This window comes from Anastrepha obliqua, chromosome 5 (genome assembly GCF_027943255.1).
Source record: "Anastrepha obliqua isolate idAnaObli1 chromosome 5, idAnaObli1_1.0, whole genome shotgun sequence".
Classification (NCBI taxonomy): domain Eukaryota; kingdom Metazoa; phylum Arthropoda; class Insecta; order Diptera; family Tephritidae; genus Anastrepha; species Anastrepha obliqua.
This window is the reverse complement of record NC_072896.1, coordinates 61,129,878-61,144,523: the sequence shown is the minus strand read 5'-3', so window position 1 is coordinate 61,144,523 and position 14,646 is coordinate 61,129,878. Positions and strand designations below refer to the sequence as shown.

At 35.6% G+C, this 14,646-nt stretch overlaps 1 protein-coding gene across 1 annotated transcript in view; it reads left to right on the top strand.

Moving 5' to 3' along the window:
• The window catches only part of LOC129248475 (probable G-protein coupled receptor CG31760), a 67,467-nt gene that overhangs the window by 41,269 nt on the left and 11,552 nt on the right, over positions 1 to 14,646 (top strand). Inside the window, exons 6-9 of the mRNA XM_054888031.1 lie at positions 1,108 to 1,468; positions 5,739 to 6,031; positions 10,453 to 10,606; positions 12,790 to 12,899. Coding sequence (XP_054744006.1) covers positions 1,108 to 1,468; positions 5,739 to 6,031; positions 10,453 to 10,606; positions 12,790 to 12,899 — 918 coding nt within the window. The remainder of the gene's footprint in view (positions 1 to 1,107; positions 1,469 to 5,738; positions 6,032 to 10,452; positions 10,607 to 12,789; positions 12,900 to 14,646) is intronic.

The window sequence follows — 14,646 nt, the reverse complement described above, 5'->3', positions numbered from 1 at the left end:
GAATTGTTGGTTGTCAACATTGGCATATCGTCCAAGACGCTGTATTGGCAGCAGATACTTCGTTTTATGCTTATTCACCGACAGACCCACATTGCCTACCTCTCTGTTTAAACTGGAGTATGCCAAGTATACGGCGCGGCGGTTTCGCTGATAATGTTGATGTAATCGGTATGTGCTAATAGCAGGGTACTCCTCTGGAAGATAGTACCAGTGCGGTTTAGCTCGACAGCGCAAAAGATTTTTTCCAAAAAGAGGTTGAAAAAGTCACATTGAGGAGATTTCTGTGTTATCAACGGCGGCATTAAAATCGACGAATAGATGGTGTGTGTAGAGTTGTTTTTCGTGCGTCTTCTCCAGGATTTGGCATATTGTGAAGATATGAACCTTATTTGCGGTGTTAAGCAGGCTTATAACGCGGTAGTTTGCGCAGATTGCAGGATCACCCTTCTTATGTATTGGGCACTCAAGTTTCAGTCACTTGGCCTGCTCTCATCCGACCTTAACCACTGCCTTTAAGTAAAGTCTAATAACTTGGTAAACACAGTGTCGATATCACTGGTTGGTTTTCTACGTAAAAAATACTAAGATATAGTAACATTATTATTAATTTAATTATAATTAATAAAAAGTTTAAATTCATATACGAATGTATAATACTTAAAAAACATTTACCAAGGATTGTGTTGTAAGATAATTGTTTATTTGTGCGAAGTCTGCACTAGATCTAAAATACTACCTTTTCCTTAAACCAGTCAGTTTCCGTCCCACGTCACTTCCTCTTTTTATAATACTTATTCATTCACTTTTACCTAACACTCAGAAAGCCCGTTTTTACCAAAGTTGAGTAATAATGTAATTAAATTTTGAAATAAATTTAATGAATGAATTAATAAAATAATAAATTTGGATAAGTCAGTTTAAAAGCGTTAAATAATTTGAATTGTTACATGCATGGTATGATTTAAATTATTAATAATAATTTAACCGAATATCGCATTAGATGTCACTCAAATTTTCCTACTATTTGCGACTATTTAAATTTTTGACGACATTTGATATGCCAGTTTATAGGAATTAATATATCAAGTGTTATTTGTATTTTTTTAGGTTTGAAGATGAAAACACGTCACCAACATTACGATCGCCAAAATTTGCACCAAGCCCTCCGAACATGTACTATAAAGGATGGTGGACATACCCTTATTTTTCTTGTACGTTAAGTAAATGGATACTATCTTACAGTATCGCTATACCACCAAGTGGCCGGCACGGCTTACGTGGCTTCGTCAGCATTGACATCGATGTAACCAGTTTGAGAGTTAACCAATGCGAAGCCCCTATTTACTTTTTGAATTACCAACAATTACAATCCCGACGCCTGCACCTCACAGACGTACCTGCCACCGATGCTATTGCAGACCTGCAGGCCTTTCATGGTTCACACAAATGCCATCGTGACACCATGAGGGTAAGTACTAAATGAATTTATACAGATATGTAATATAAATGATGATCAATTTAGAGCTACCGAATTTTGAATTGAAATAAAATAAAGAAAATTCAAATTGATTGGACAATCTTTATTATATTTGTGTAGGACCATCCATGACATTTATTTTTCAAAGATAATCCTTTTCAACTCTTTGGGCGCAACTGCGCCGTAATTCGGTCAACCGTACAACCAATTTCAATGACTCGCTGGAGGACTTCGGTTGGTATCTCGTTAATAGCTTTAGTAATGTTGGCTTCAAATGCCTTAAACAGAGCTGGTCACACGATCTTGGTGGCCAATCCACTGGTCCGTTTGCCATTCACCGTTGCATTAGCGCTAGCCTCGTATTTGAAGAAATATGGACCAATACTCCTCCAGCCTATAGGCCACACCAAACGATTATTTTCAATGAATGTAATGGCTCTTCTTTAATGGCGTCGGATTGCCCTTCAGTCCAAACACGGCAATTTTTCTTATTGACGTAGGCATTAAGATAAAAATGGGCTTCATCGCTGAACACCATAAGTTGGCCTGAGTACGCGATGAACACTCTTCACAGAGCGTCGATTTTCGTAATACAGTTGTACGATTTGTAAACGTGAATAAGGCTTAAGACTTTCCATGATACAATATCAATGAATACTGTAAAAAATTATGTCAATAAATACTAAAAAATTATAAATTTAGTTTGCCAGTAGTCACGCGTGACTGTCAAAAGGTTCGAATATCGGTGAAATACCTAAATGAAGAAACAGTTTTTTCTAATAGCGGTCGTCCCTCGGCAACCAATGGCAAACCTCCGAGTGCATTTCTGCCATAAAAAATCTCCTCATAAAAAATATCTGCCGTTCGGAGTCGGCTTGAAACTGTAGGTCCCCCCATTTGTGGAACAACATCAATACGCATGTGTTTTATGAAAATTCGAACAGTGCAATTTTGCGCCGTCGTGTGGGAACCAAATGCCGTCGATGTTTACCTGATTAATTTTCAGCGAAACGGCAACCCCTTCCTTATTTCGAAAGAAATAATCGCAGATGATACCACCAGCATGTAAACCCCATGGAAAATGAACGAAGTGCTTTATGAACTTATTTTTTCAAAGTAAATTTCCACAAATTGGAGGAGTGGTTATGGCGTTTTTGCTGCACATTGACGTATTTACATACTATATATACAGTAGTTGGAAAATAGCTAAGAACGATGCGTTGACAACCATATATGACCTTGTTTTATTGAGTACGGTGCGTAACGGTACTTTTTGCGCTTGAATATATTTGCCGTTCCCGTGGATTTTTTGCGTTTTAGTAGGAACACAGATATTTTTGTTAGAAACATACTTGAGAACAATTTGATCTTCGTCCAAAATTTAGTGAATTATTTTCTGTTTTGTATTGTAACTTGTAAGTAAGTAACAAATGAAGTATCTGAAGTATTCCTATAGAACTTCACTTTAATTTAATTTACACAATAGCTCTTCGAAAAACAAGAGGGAGAGTTTCAAAAGACCGGATTAAACTACAGCGCCATTCCAACACAATTAAAGGGTTCAAAAACGAGTGTTTTTAATGTTTTGAAATATTTTTCTGAGTATAAAACAGCAGAAAACGTTTCCAAAGAAAAGAAAGCGTGAAAGACTGCAAGCTACATTGATAGAATGATGGTTAGATTGTCAAAACAGGATCCCAGGAAGAGTGCTGTTGTCATCCACCGTTATATTTTAATCAGCAATGAAATGAAAATTAATATAATTGGTCCAGACATGACGATGATTCGAAGCTCTCGTGTGGCAAAGAATTTTAAGAAAAAAATTTTACGTAAAAAATGCACCCCGTACGCTGAATATCACAAATTTGGATCAGTTATTTAAAAAGGCCTAGGCAGCATGGGAATCCATTCCTGCTGAACGTTGTAGGGGCGCGCTATGAAGCAGTAATAAAGCAAAAAGAGTTTTCAACAAAATATTAATGCATGCTCTTTCCTTTCGTCTGCATTTTTTATTATTTTACTATCAAGTTTCTCAAAAGAATTTCGAATTGTATTAACTTTTTTACATGGAGTAATAAATGTATGAATTTCTTAGATAAAAAGACTGATGCAGACTGAAAACATTTTAATTCAATGAAATAAAACCTATTATGCAAAAATTTAAGTGATTTTATTGAAAAAAGTCTCAAATTAAGACAACTGGGTATTACTAGTAATATATAATAACTAGTATATTATAATAACTAGAACATACTTATATTTACTGCATTGGATTTGGGGGGTTGTTCGGTGATCACAGTTTGCATACCACCCTCTTACCTTCAATTACCAAATAGTGACTGTTAGTGTTAAATGAGCTTTTTCAGCATTAAAGCTTGTTTTAAGGACTTACGTTGAAATCTCTCCATCCACAATGTAGAAAAATTTTGCCTTTTAAAACTTTATAACAATAATTTCTCAATTAAATAATTTTTTTTTTGAATATTCTGAAATACCTTAACGGTTCTTTTTTTGCTTTTGAAAATTAGAATTGCCAAAAGTATTAGCATTGAGCAAAAAGTTTTATTTTCGTTCAGATGAAGTTGCAAATTGCAGATGTCGAATGCATTGGGTTAACTGAATTTCTGGTAGCACAGAATGATCTCCGATATCGAGTTTTTCAATACACCCCATATGTTTTAAATGATTTCCAATAGTAAGTCTCGTGTGACATCCTCTAAACAAAAACTTATTAAATCAATGCCGCATTAGCTTTATATTTTTAGCGGCAAAATATGTCTACAACGAACACTTTTACTCTCTTAAGTTTGAATTTTGAATTTGAAAGCAAGCTCATAAATGCATTTGCTCTTTGAAAAAGCAATAATTCAAAACTGATGACAACAGTTTGAACCTAATAACGCTAAGATTTACAGAATGCATCCAAAGAAAATATTTCATTTATAACCGGCATTTACTTTGCTGGCATTTCGGGAATCAAACAGCTGCTAGTTTGTGTTTCGGCTATATTTTGTCTGAATGACAGAATACCAAAAATATATGAGAATCCATCGGTACGAAATTTATTTACACTGAACGCCTTTTTTGGTATTAACAAAGCCCAAAAAATGAAAAATCACATTTTAATACTAATTTTTTTCACATAAAATAAAAGTAAAAAAATAACTTTTTTCCCGAAACTTTTATTATGAAAGTCATAATCGGTTGTGCCTCTGCTCACACAGCCTCACTTCTCATTTCATGTTGAGGTGACTCCTCAATCTCTATATGTTGAAATAGTTTAAGCCAATCAAGTTGACTAGACTAAAGTGTCCCTGTTTAAGATTCAACCATTCCTGTGATCAATGTGCCGCTAGAAGAGAGTTGATGGTATATGTTGCGGCAAAAAATATGTAAGAATAACCTGCCTTCAAATATTTGTAAAGAAAATTGTTCATTGTTTCAAGAATGTGTTTCATATTTGCGCATGCTTATGTTTATTTTCAGAGGCGGTGAAATAAATTATTACATGAGTCTCAAATACCGATATATGATTCACTTTTTAAGTAATGGTTTATTAGGTTAGTAGAGTCCATAAATTTTGTAATTTATTTTTTACACCAGGACACTTGTGCCTAAGAGAATTAAAATTCTGTGCACATAACAGCACAGAGGAATCGAAATAGATATATTTAGATATATGTATACCAAAATGGTCAGAATGATGGAGAAGTCTATTAACCCATTTCTTTCCGTTTGTGCTCATGATAACTAGAGCAAAAATTAATAATAATATAAGTATGTGTGAATACACATTTTTCTATTATTTAAAAACTTTTCTTACATTTTTCCCTTCAGAATTTATTTAAATAAATATTGATTTTATATTCGTTGAACAGTTGTGCGAAATGTTTTTAAAGATTATATTGTCGATGTGCGTTTTGTTCTTGCAGACACACATTCGCGCAAAAACGGGGTTATTATCCTTTTTAATAAATAAATTAAGTATGTAGAATACATTTGGTATTAAACTGTTGAAATTTCTGAATTAGCTGTTGCCAAAGCGTTTTTGAAAACAAAAACCCTTCTCTCGTCTAATTAATTTTGGAATATAACAAAACCGTTCACTTTTTACATTTTTTTTAATAACAATTTTCCAGCCTGCATTTGTAATAATGAATATTGTGACCTTGCAAGAATAGTGATGTAACTGTCGTTCTAGTTTTATAAATATCCCTTATTATCCATTATTGTCATAAATTTTATTTCAATTTCATTATAGTGCGACTATCGCCCGCCCAGCACGGAGACGCCGATAATAACCACTAACAAAATTCTATCTACACCAAATAGTTGGTCACGTGGCGCATACCAATGCCTCTGTAGGCGTGGTTTCTACTCTATGCGGCATCCGGATGGCTTTAATGGTACTATCATGGAGATTGCTTGGAAAGAGCACCAAGAAAATGTGAGCAATTACTACATGGACGTTTTTACATGTATCCGATGTGCGTCCGGCTGTGATTTCTGTACAGGCCCGGAACCTTGTTTGGCCAACTATAATTGGCCTTTTAGGTAAGATTGTGGTTGTTCAAACTCTAAACATTAAACTTAAAAACTTTGGCGTGTGATCATAGTACTGAGTTAGAGTAATGCTAAAAAGTTACAGCTAACTATGGTTTTAGGTGTATCATATTCAATTTAATACTCTGCTCTCAAGAAACTGCTTTTGAGCAAACTTCTGTCACTTTACTAGAAATCTGTTACCCATTACGGTCAAATCACACATTTTGGCGTTTACTTAACTCACTGTTTACTTGTTGGTAATAGTACTTGAGAACAATTTTAAACTTTTCTCAATGTCACTCATAAAAGTGAGAATTCACATGCAAATTTCTAGCATACTTGAGTAACGTTTTTTTTAATTAAGCTATTTTAAAATAAGCTTGAAACACACTAAACACTTATCAAAATGGTTTTATCTAAGATTGAGAAACACTTATGTATTTTTTGCGCGAGATTTCCGATATATCGCACCCTAAATACAAAAGGGTCACAACTCAAAATGTACTTCTGCTCAAATATGAACGAGACGTTATCAATAAAACAGTCCGCGGTTGACATATGGCAAAAATAAATTTTTTGTTTTTTGGTAGGACTGTTATAAGCTTACATGGCAAATTTCAGCGTGATATGTCACATAGTTTGTTTTCTGTGCTACTGTAAACAAGTCAAGCTCGAGTGTGGAAAATTTTGAGTTGTGCCCCTTTTGTATTTAGGGTGCGATATGTTAAGTCAAATAAATGAGAACAATAGTATAACAAGCAAACAAGCTCTATTTTACATTTACGATGCATTGTGTAAGAGTTACAAAATAGTTTTTCTATCGCCAGAATAGAACCGATGAATAAAACTGATTTCGATTAACCACTTCTGTGCTCGCTAGCCGATAAAATTGTATGTGAAAGTAATAATAGATCAGCGATGTTCAGCCTACTTTGTTTTTAGCATCTTAGCTCACAAGCTACATGCTTCCAAGTATAATAAAGGATACTTTTTCGTTATATTTTGGATACTTTCATGCGGGGAAAACCGGTGCTGCCAAATAATATACAAGGTTGGATTTAACGGAAATTTTTATTATATTCCCTACTCACTAGCTTGTTGGTGAATCGAAAAAACCTATTATCTCGTTTTGCTTATGAATTTTTGTCAACGTTTGCCCAACGTTTTTTATTCAGTAGATGAGTTCCGAAGTGAGTGGTAACTACAAGTAAAATTAATATATTTATTTGTTCAATGGAAATGTCGCAATCGGGAAATAACCACGCCCATGCTTTGAAATGAAAGTGGGTGCCTCGTGTATTGAGTTGAAAGCGTGTATTTGACCAAAATTTTGCTTTCTCAAAAATTGTCTCAAAATCATACTCGATTTTAGGTTTGGTTAGACATAATATTATAGTTTAAACTTCTCAGATCCTTACACAGTTAAATTATTGTTCCCCGCGTTTTTTCGATCTAGGTAGGAATATGATTTATTTATTTGGTGGCCTTATCACGAATTTGCTAGAATAGAATGGGTACAAAAGATGTTTCTTAAATTTTGTATCGCCTTTTCCGCAACCAGCATCTCTATCTTTAGGATAAATATGAAATAAACTCAAATAGGAAAATTCGGCCCGAACTTTAAATTAATGCTTCACAAAAATTTCGAATAGAGTATCCTTCCTCATTGCCCTTCATGTCCCTATTTGGTACCTAAACCTTGAAGATTGCTGATTGGTCCATACTCCGAAACGGATGGTACAAATACCAAAGTACCTAATAAATTAAGGTAGACGCCAAAAGAAACTACGACCGTAAAGTGACAGACTCATGGAAGGAAAGTACAAGGCTACTGTGCCAAAAGGATGTTTCATCATCCAAGACGGTTATCCCAAAGCCAAACACGAGTACTGGACAGTCTTTTATGCAATCTCCCAGCTTAGGGGTGGCCAGAAAAATTACTGGTCTGAGTGGCGCAGAATGTGCTAAATGTACTCCCAAGGCTAAAGAAGAGCATAACCTGCAAACAAGGATAAAATAGCTAAAGATTCGAATGCAGTAAAGTTTGCATCAAACAAATTTAAATTACAGAAAACATTGTATTAGCTACGCTATCAACGCCAAGGCTGTTCTACCTTTATTTTTTCAACACAAATACTCTCATGTGAGAAGCAGGAAAGGATTGGGGAACTCGTCGCAGAGAGATATAAATCCGAACTTAACTTCGATTATATCAATTTTTAGCCATGACAAATACTATTCGATTGTGGGACGCTAGGAAGCTGCCAACAGGTTGCGTGAAACGGCGTGAAAACTGTCCGGCTGAGAACAGTCGATGGATAGGATAATGAGGAAGATCATAGGATAATAAAGAAGACCTAAAGTAAATCTTTGAAATAAATGTGGTATTTATATATAATAACTTTAACTTGGCAATATTCTTTTACACCTGCTACATTGACTCCAGTGACTTGAAAATCGAATGCACTAATGATTTGTCAGTAAAATGCTCTCATACTACCGCGGTTAGTGCCAGCGCCAATGTATGTTTGCGTGCTGAGATTGCCTCGTCTGCTTGGATTATGGCATTGGTTTGTTTGCAAAAAAAATTTACTCAGCCATTAGATTACATTTATAGTAATATTTCGAAAGACTTCGATGAAATCTCACATAAGATGCTGATCGACAAACTGGCACTGGTTTTCATTCTTCATATGCTCAATGAGAACCTTTTCGCAATTTCTGGCGTACCACAAGGTAGCATTCTGGGTCCATTGATTTCTAATCTGTTTATTATTAACTTTGGTAACTTGGTGTATATTTCTTTTTCCAAATCACGCAATTTATTAAAGGGCATCGGTTGAAGAAATTGGGAATCTTGGCGCTATATTTGATATTCATTTTTTATTATGCAAGATTGGTTTTGTGCGGCGAAATAGCACTGAATTTTCGGATCCGTACACTATACACACACACTGTTGTTGGCGTATGCCGATGATATCGATATCATCGGCCTTAACAAACGCGCTGTTAGTTCTGCCTTCTCCAAACTGGATAAAGAGGCAAAGCGAATGGGTCTGGTGGTGAACGAGGACAAAACGAAGTACCTCCTGTCTTCAAACAAACAGTCGGCGCACTCGCGTATCGGCACCCACGTCACTGTAGACAGTTATAATTTTGAGGTTGTAAAAGACTTCGTGTATTTGGGAACCAGCATTAACACCTATAACAATGTCAGCCTTGAAATCCAACGTAGAATCTCTCTTGCCAACAAGTGCTACTTTGGACTAAGTAGGCAACTGAGCAGTAAAGTCCTCCCTCGACGAACAAAACTAACACTCTACAAGACTCTCATCATGCCCGTCCTGACGTATGGCGCAGAAGCTTGGACGATGACAACATCCGATGAAGCGACGCTTGGAGTGTTCGAGAGAAAGATTCTGCGTAAGATTTTTGGACCTTTGTACGTTGGCAACGGCGAATATCGCAGACGATGGAACGATGAGCTATATGAGCTTTACGAAGACATAGACATAGCGCAGCTAATAAAGATCCAGCGGCTTCGTTGGCTGGGTCATGTCGTCCGAATGGATACAAACGCTCCGGCTTTGAAAGTATTCGATGCGGTACCAGCTGGTGGTAGCAGAGGAAGAGGAAGGCCTCCTCTGCGTTAGAAAGATCAGGTGGAGAAGGACTTGGCTTCACTTGGTGTGTCCAATTGGCGCCGGTTAGCACAAGAAAGAAACGACTGGCGCGCTTTATTAAGCTCGGCCAAAATCGCGTAAGCGGTTATCGCGCCAATTAAGAAGAAGAAGAACACTATACACACTTTTGGAAAGATTCTAATATTCTACTGATAATGTTAGTACGCATTGTGCCCGCAATGCCTCTATTGGCAGGACTATTTGCAACTACTTACATATAACCAAATCTCAGAATCTATCGACCTTGATTTTTCTTTGCCTAAAACAACTAATAATAATAGAGTAAACTTCTTTAAAGTTATAATTAATGCTAATATTTCAATTGGGTTGTCCGAAGTCAAACGTCAAAAGTTTATTTGTGTCGCGGCTTGCAATTTAAATGGGGAGGTGTGCATTTGTAGTACTCGGAATTTGTTCAGATTATCATCTGCTTTCTTAATGTTACGTTGTTGCTATCTGGAATACTGTTATTAAGTTTATAATTTGAAATTTTTTATGTTTTAGTGGACCTTTTTGGTTTTGCTTTAATGGAAATGATACAATAATAGCACAGTGACAGTTATTCGGCACTTTTATGGAGATCCAGCACAAGTTGTAGGTTTAGTAAAACAAAGAAAAATGCTGTGGCTGTCGCATGCACCCACAAAATCCCTTTAATATTTACACTAAGCACAAAACATCATATTTAATTTTAATAAATAATAAAATACTAATGACAATAATTTTTTTTATTTTTTACACTTGCAGAATATCGCTTTTAACAATATCAATAGGCTGTGCCTTCGGCACTTTTACGCTGGCAGGCTATCTTTTCCACCACCGCAAAGTGAAAGTTTTCAAGGTGGCTAGTCCAATATTCTTACTAATTACATTGATTGGATGTGCAATAATGTATTTAGAGGTAAGTAATATAGTAATGAAACTAGGAAATATAAGGTGAAGTCCAAAATAAACAAGACTGAGCTAAACTAGAAACGACAGTAGGTTTGTTCTGATAACTTCGAGTTTATTTGTTCAAAATAGTCCCCTCTGGCCTCGATACATTTTTTGCGCGATTTAAAAGCTTTTCGGAAGAGTGTTTCAGGTAATTGACCGGAATGTTCTTCAGGATGTCGGTACAAGCCTTTTGAATGACCTCTACGGACGCAAAACGTTTTCTTGCCTTTTTAATGAGGTCTTTCGAATGTTCAATTCTGAGCAATTTTTGGTCCTCAGTTAACTTGAACGGAATGAAACGTGCACAGACCTCTTGTAAGTACAAATGATCAGTTAAAATGCGATAAATCGATATTTTGGAGATATTCAACTCTGACTCTATGAATTTCAACGATGATTTCGGTTCATTTTTGATAAATTTGTCGAACACTTTCGATGGTGTTTTCGGCGATTACTGATTTTGGGCGGCCCGTATGTTCATTGTCATTTATGTCCTCACAACCATCTCTGAAACGTGTAAACCATTTTTCATCAATTCAAATGTTTCGGTAAACGTTTTACCGATTTTAAAACATAATTTGATATTAGCTCTTTGTTCGAAACTCATTTTTGTACCGATGACATAAACATACTGACACTTTAGACGCAATAACTTCACTTCCACTGAACCGAATGTCACCAAGATTTCACTGGAAGTCAGCTAGGGATGTAACTTCCACGCACTAACTAATTAAAAAAATGGTGCCATTAAAAACATTTTTATGACGCCAGTTTTGTTTATTTTGGACTTCACCTTGTATATACAAACAGCAGCAAAAAAATAATAAATGTGGAATAAAAATAATTATTATATTGTATATAAATAATTACAAACTGCAGTTTTAAACCCCCTTGCTTGTTTTACAAGTTTTATTGTAGTGGGTAAAGCGTTCCGTAGTATAATGACACTAACAATAAATAACTTTGTTCGATTTTTTCTTAGCGAAAAATAAATAGTAGAAGTGAAATTAAAGTTAATTTTATAATAGTATTGAAATAAAGACGTGTATAAATATAAACTGAATATAAATAAGAGTTCCCCAGTTGGTTCCACATTTTCACAAAAATTAAAATAAGAGTATCTAAATTTTAAGAAAAAATAAGCTTTCAAATAATTCACATTTTTAATGCAGGACTACAAAGTTATACAAGTATTTATTTATTTGTAACCATTTTCGAGATATTTGCTTTTAAAGATTATTAAAACAAATATGTTTTTTGCTTGTACCATCAGCGTCTTGGTGTTATTCCACAAATGGAGGAACCTACAGATTTAAGCCGACTCCGACGGCAGATATTTTTTATAAGGAGCTTTTTCATGGCAGAAATACAGTCGGAGGTTTGCCATTGGCAGTTGGGGCCTGACCGCTAGTGCAAACAACATTTTCTATCACGTAGTGTTTCCTCGGGGTTTCGAACCCGTGCACTTCGAAATGGTAGTCACGCACCAACAATCGACTACCACGGCTGCCGTCGATATAATTATATATGTACTTAATAATATTATTGTAATTTAAACAAATACAGATAGTTTGAAAAGTAGTTAGGAATGTGAGAATAATCGTGACTTGGAGGTTAAAACTTCAAACTTAAGTGTAAGTTCAAAGTTTGTTTTTAGTTAACTAAATTTACCACGAATCTGCTTCTTCTATGCATGAAAAAATTCATTAGAGTCATAATGCTTAGGTCACTTAATAGCGTCATATTAACGAAACTTTGTAGCTTCGCGTTTAAGTAGAACAAACACTGTTTAGCTTACCAAAAAGTGATTTAATTTTTCCACTTTCTTCGCACTTCTTAAATGCGACCTTCTGTAAGGAAGTGCCAGCTATGCAAACCTTTAATTATAATGTGACTAAATGTCTTTATTTGTTCCATTGGCATTTGAATTTAATTTTTTTTTTTCATTGAACAATTTTTTTTTTAACATTGAGAAGACTTTAAGCAAAACCACCCCCGAAAAAAATTTTAGTCTCACGACTGGCCGAGACTAACTAAAATAGTACAAGGGTAATAAATTAAAGCTAAATTAAAACCAATAACTATTTTTTGCTCATTTATATATGTACATACAATTTTTCTGAATATTTTTAACGTCTATATTTTCAGATGGTAGCAATTTTCCCGTACCTAGACATGACTTGGTGCATTGTAACAAAGTGGACACGTCATATGGGCTTCTGTATCACATATACATCGCTCTTAATGAAAACCTGGAGGTAATTTCAATAAAATCTACATATGTGCTATAAAGTAGTATCTCAAACTAAATTAATAATACTAAAGTTTTTGCTCAGGGATTATTTAAGATCTTGAATTTTCCCTGCAAAAATTAAACAAAACTAACTAATAATAATAACTTTGCACCTGTAGTGTGCCCAATGGCCGATCTTTTGTGGGCATGAATATGAAATTATAGAAAGTTTTTCTCGAAGTTACCCATTTGCAGGCGGTTTCAAGCCTGCGACTGTACTTTAGCGATGAAATAGCTTCTCATGCAAACTACCTGCCGCATTAATTTTTACAGCACAAATCTGTATAGAAGCTCTGCTAAGCCACTAATGAAGACTGTATGACGCAATTACATTATACTCAGAAAATCTAAAATACAAGTTAATTCCTCAAAAGTGATATTATCGCCTTCAAAGTACTCCCCATCAACTGCAACTCATTTATGCCAGTGTGTCATCCAGCTCTCGAAACATTTTTGAAACTCTATTTTCTGTATAACCATCAGAGCCGTCTTCGATTTTTCCATTACTTCCTTTCAGCTATTAAAAAGCGTTCATCGTACTCGATCAAGCTGAAAAAATCACAGGGAGCCATGCAAAATCCACGAGTTGTTTTTCCACAAATCCTTTTCTTTTTTGTCGAATTGCTTCACGTAAACGTCTCACATTCACAAGGATTTGAAACAAATGCACAAGGCATCAGAAGAAGAGGCCGGCCGAGAAAACGATGGAGACATGCACTCCAAGGCGACTTTGGAACTACGGGCATATCTAACATCTAGAAAACGCTGATGGCTGAGTGAAGTGGAGGCGAATTATAACGGAAGCAATGGTTCACCCCGAACTGTGATGCTATGATGATGATGATTATGAAACGTCTCATAACGCCCAAATAATAGTCTAGTCTGACTGGCTGACTTTCTGGCAAAAATTCGTAGTGTACCGTTATAGACCATAAAAACCATGAGCACCGATTTCTTTTTTGACTCAAAACGACGTTTTTTTTATCTTGGTTCACTCGGAGCTCTCCACTCACTCGCCTAATGCCTGGATTGCGTTTAATAAATGTTGGCACGGATTCAACCTTGCAAATTATGTCTTTGGCGGTATCAAAGCGGTCCCTTTTTTGTATAATGTTCATGTCCTTTTGGACCAACGACTAACTTTGCAGCAACATGGCGCAAACTCAAATCATTAACTTCAATGTGCTGAACGCATCCATAAGCAATGTTCACGTCTTCTGGGGGAAAATATCATTAAATACATTGCATTAATGAATTGCTTCATTCTTAAATATATGTACATTGTGAAAAAACTAATTCTATGTACCTTGAGTATGGGAAATAATTAAAAAAGTAAAGTACGGCGGCCGCCGTAGCCGAATGGGTTGGTGCGTGATTACCATTTGGAATTCACAGAGAGGTCGTTGGTTCAAATCTCGGTGAAAGCAAAATTAATAAAAAAAAAACATTTTTCTAATAGCGGTCTCCCCTAGGCAGGCAATGGCAAACCTCCCAGTGTATTTCTGCCATGAAAAAGCTCCTCATAAAAAATATCTGCCGTTCGGAGTCGGCTTGAAACTGTAGGTCCCTCCATTTGTGGAACAACATAAAAACCACGCACACCACAAATAAAAGCGGGAGCTCGGCCAAACACCTAACAGAAGTATACGCGCCAATTATTATTTTTTTTTTTTAATATGTATATTTAAAGCCACCGTTACATATACACCTAA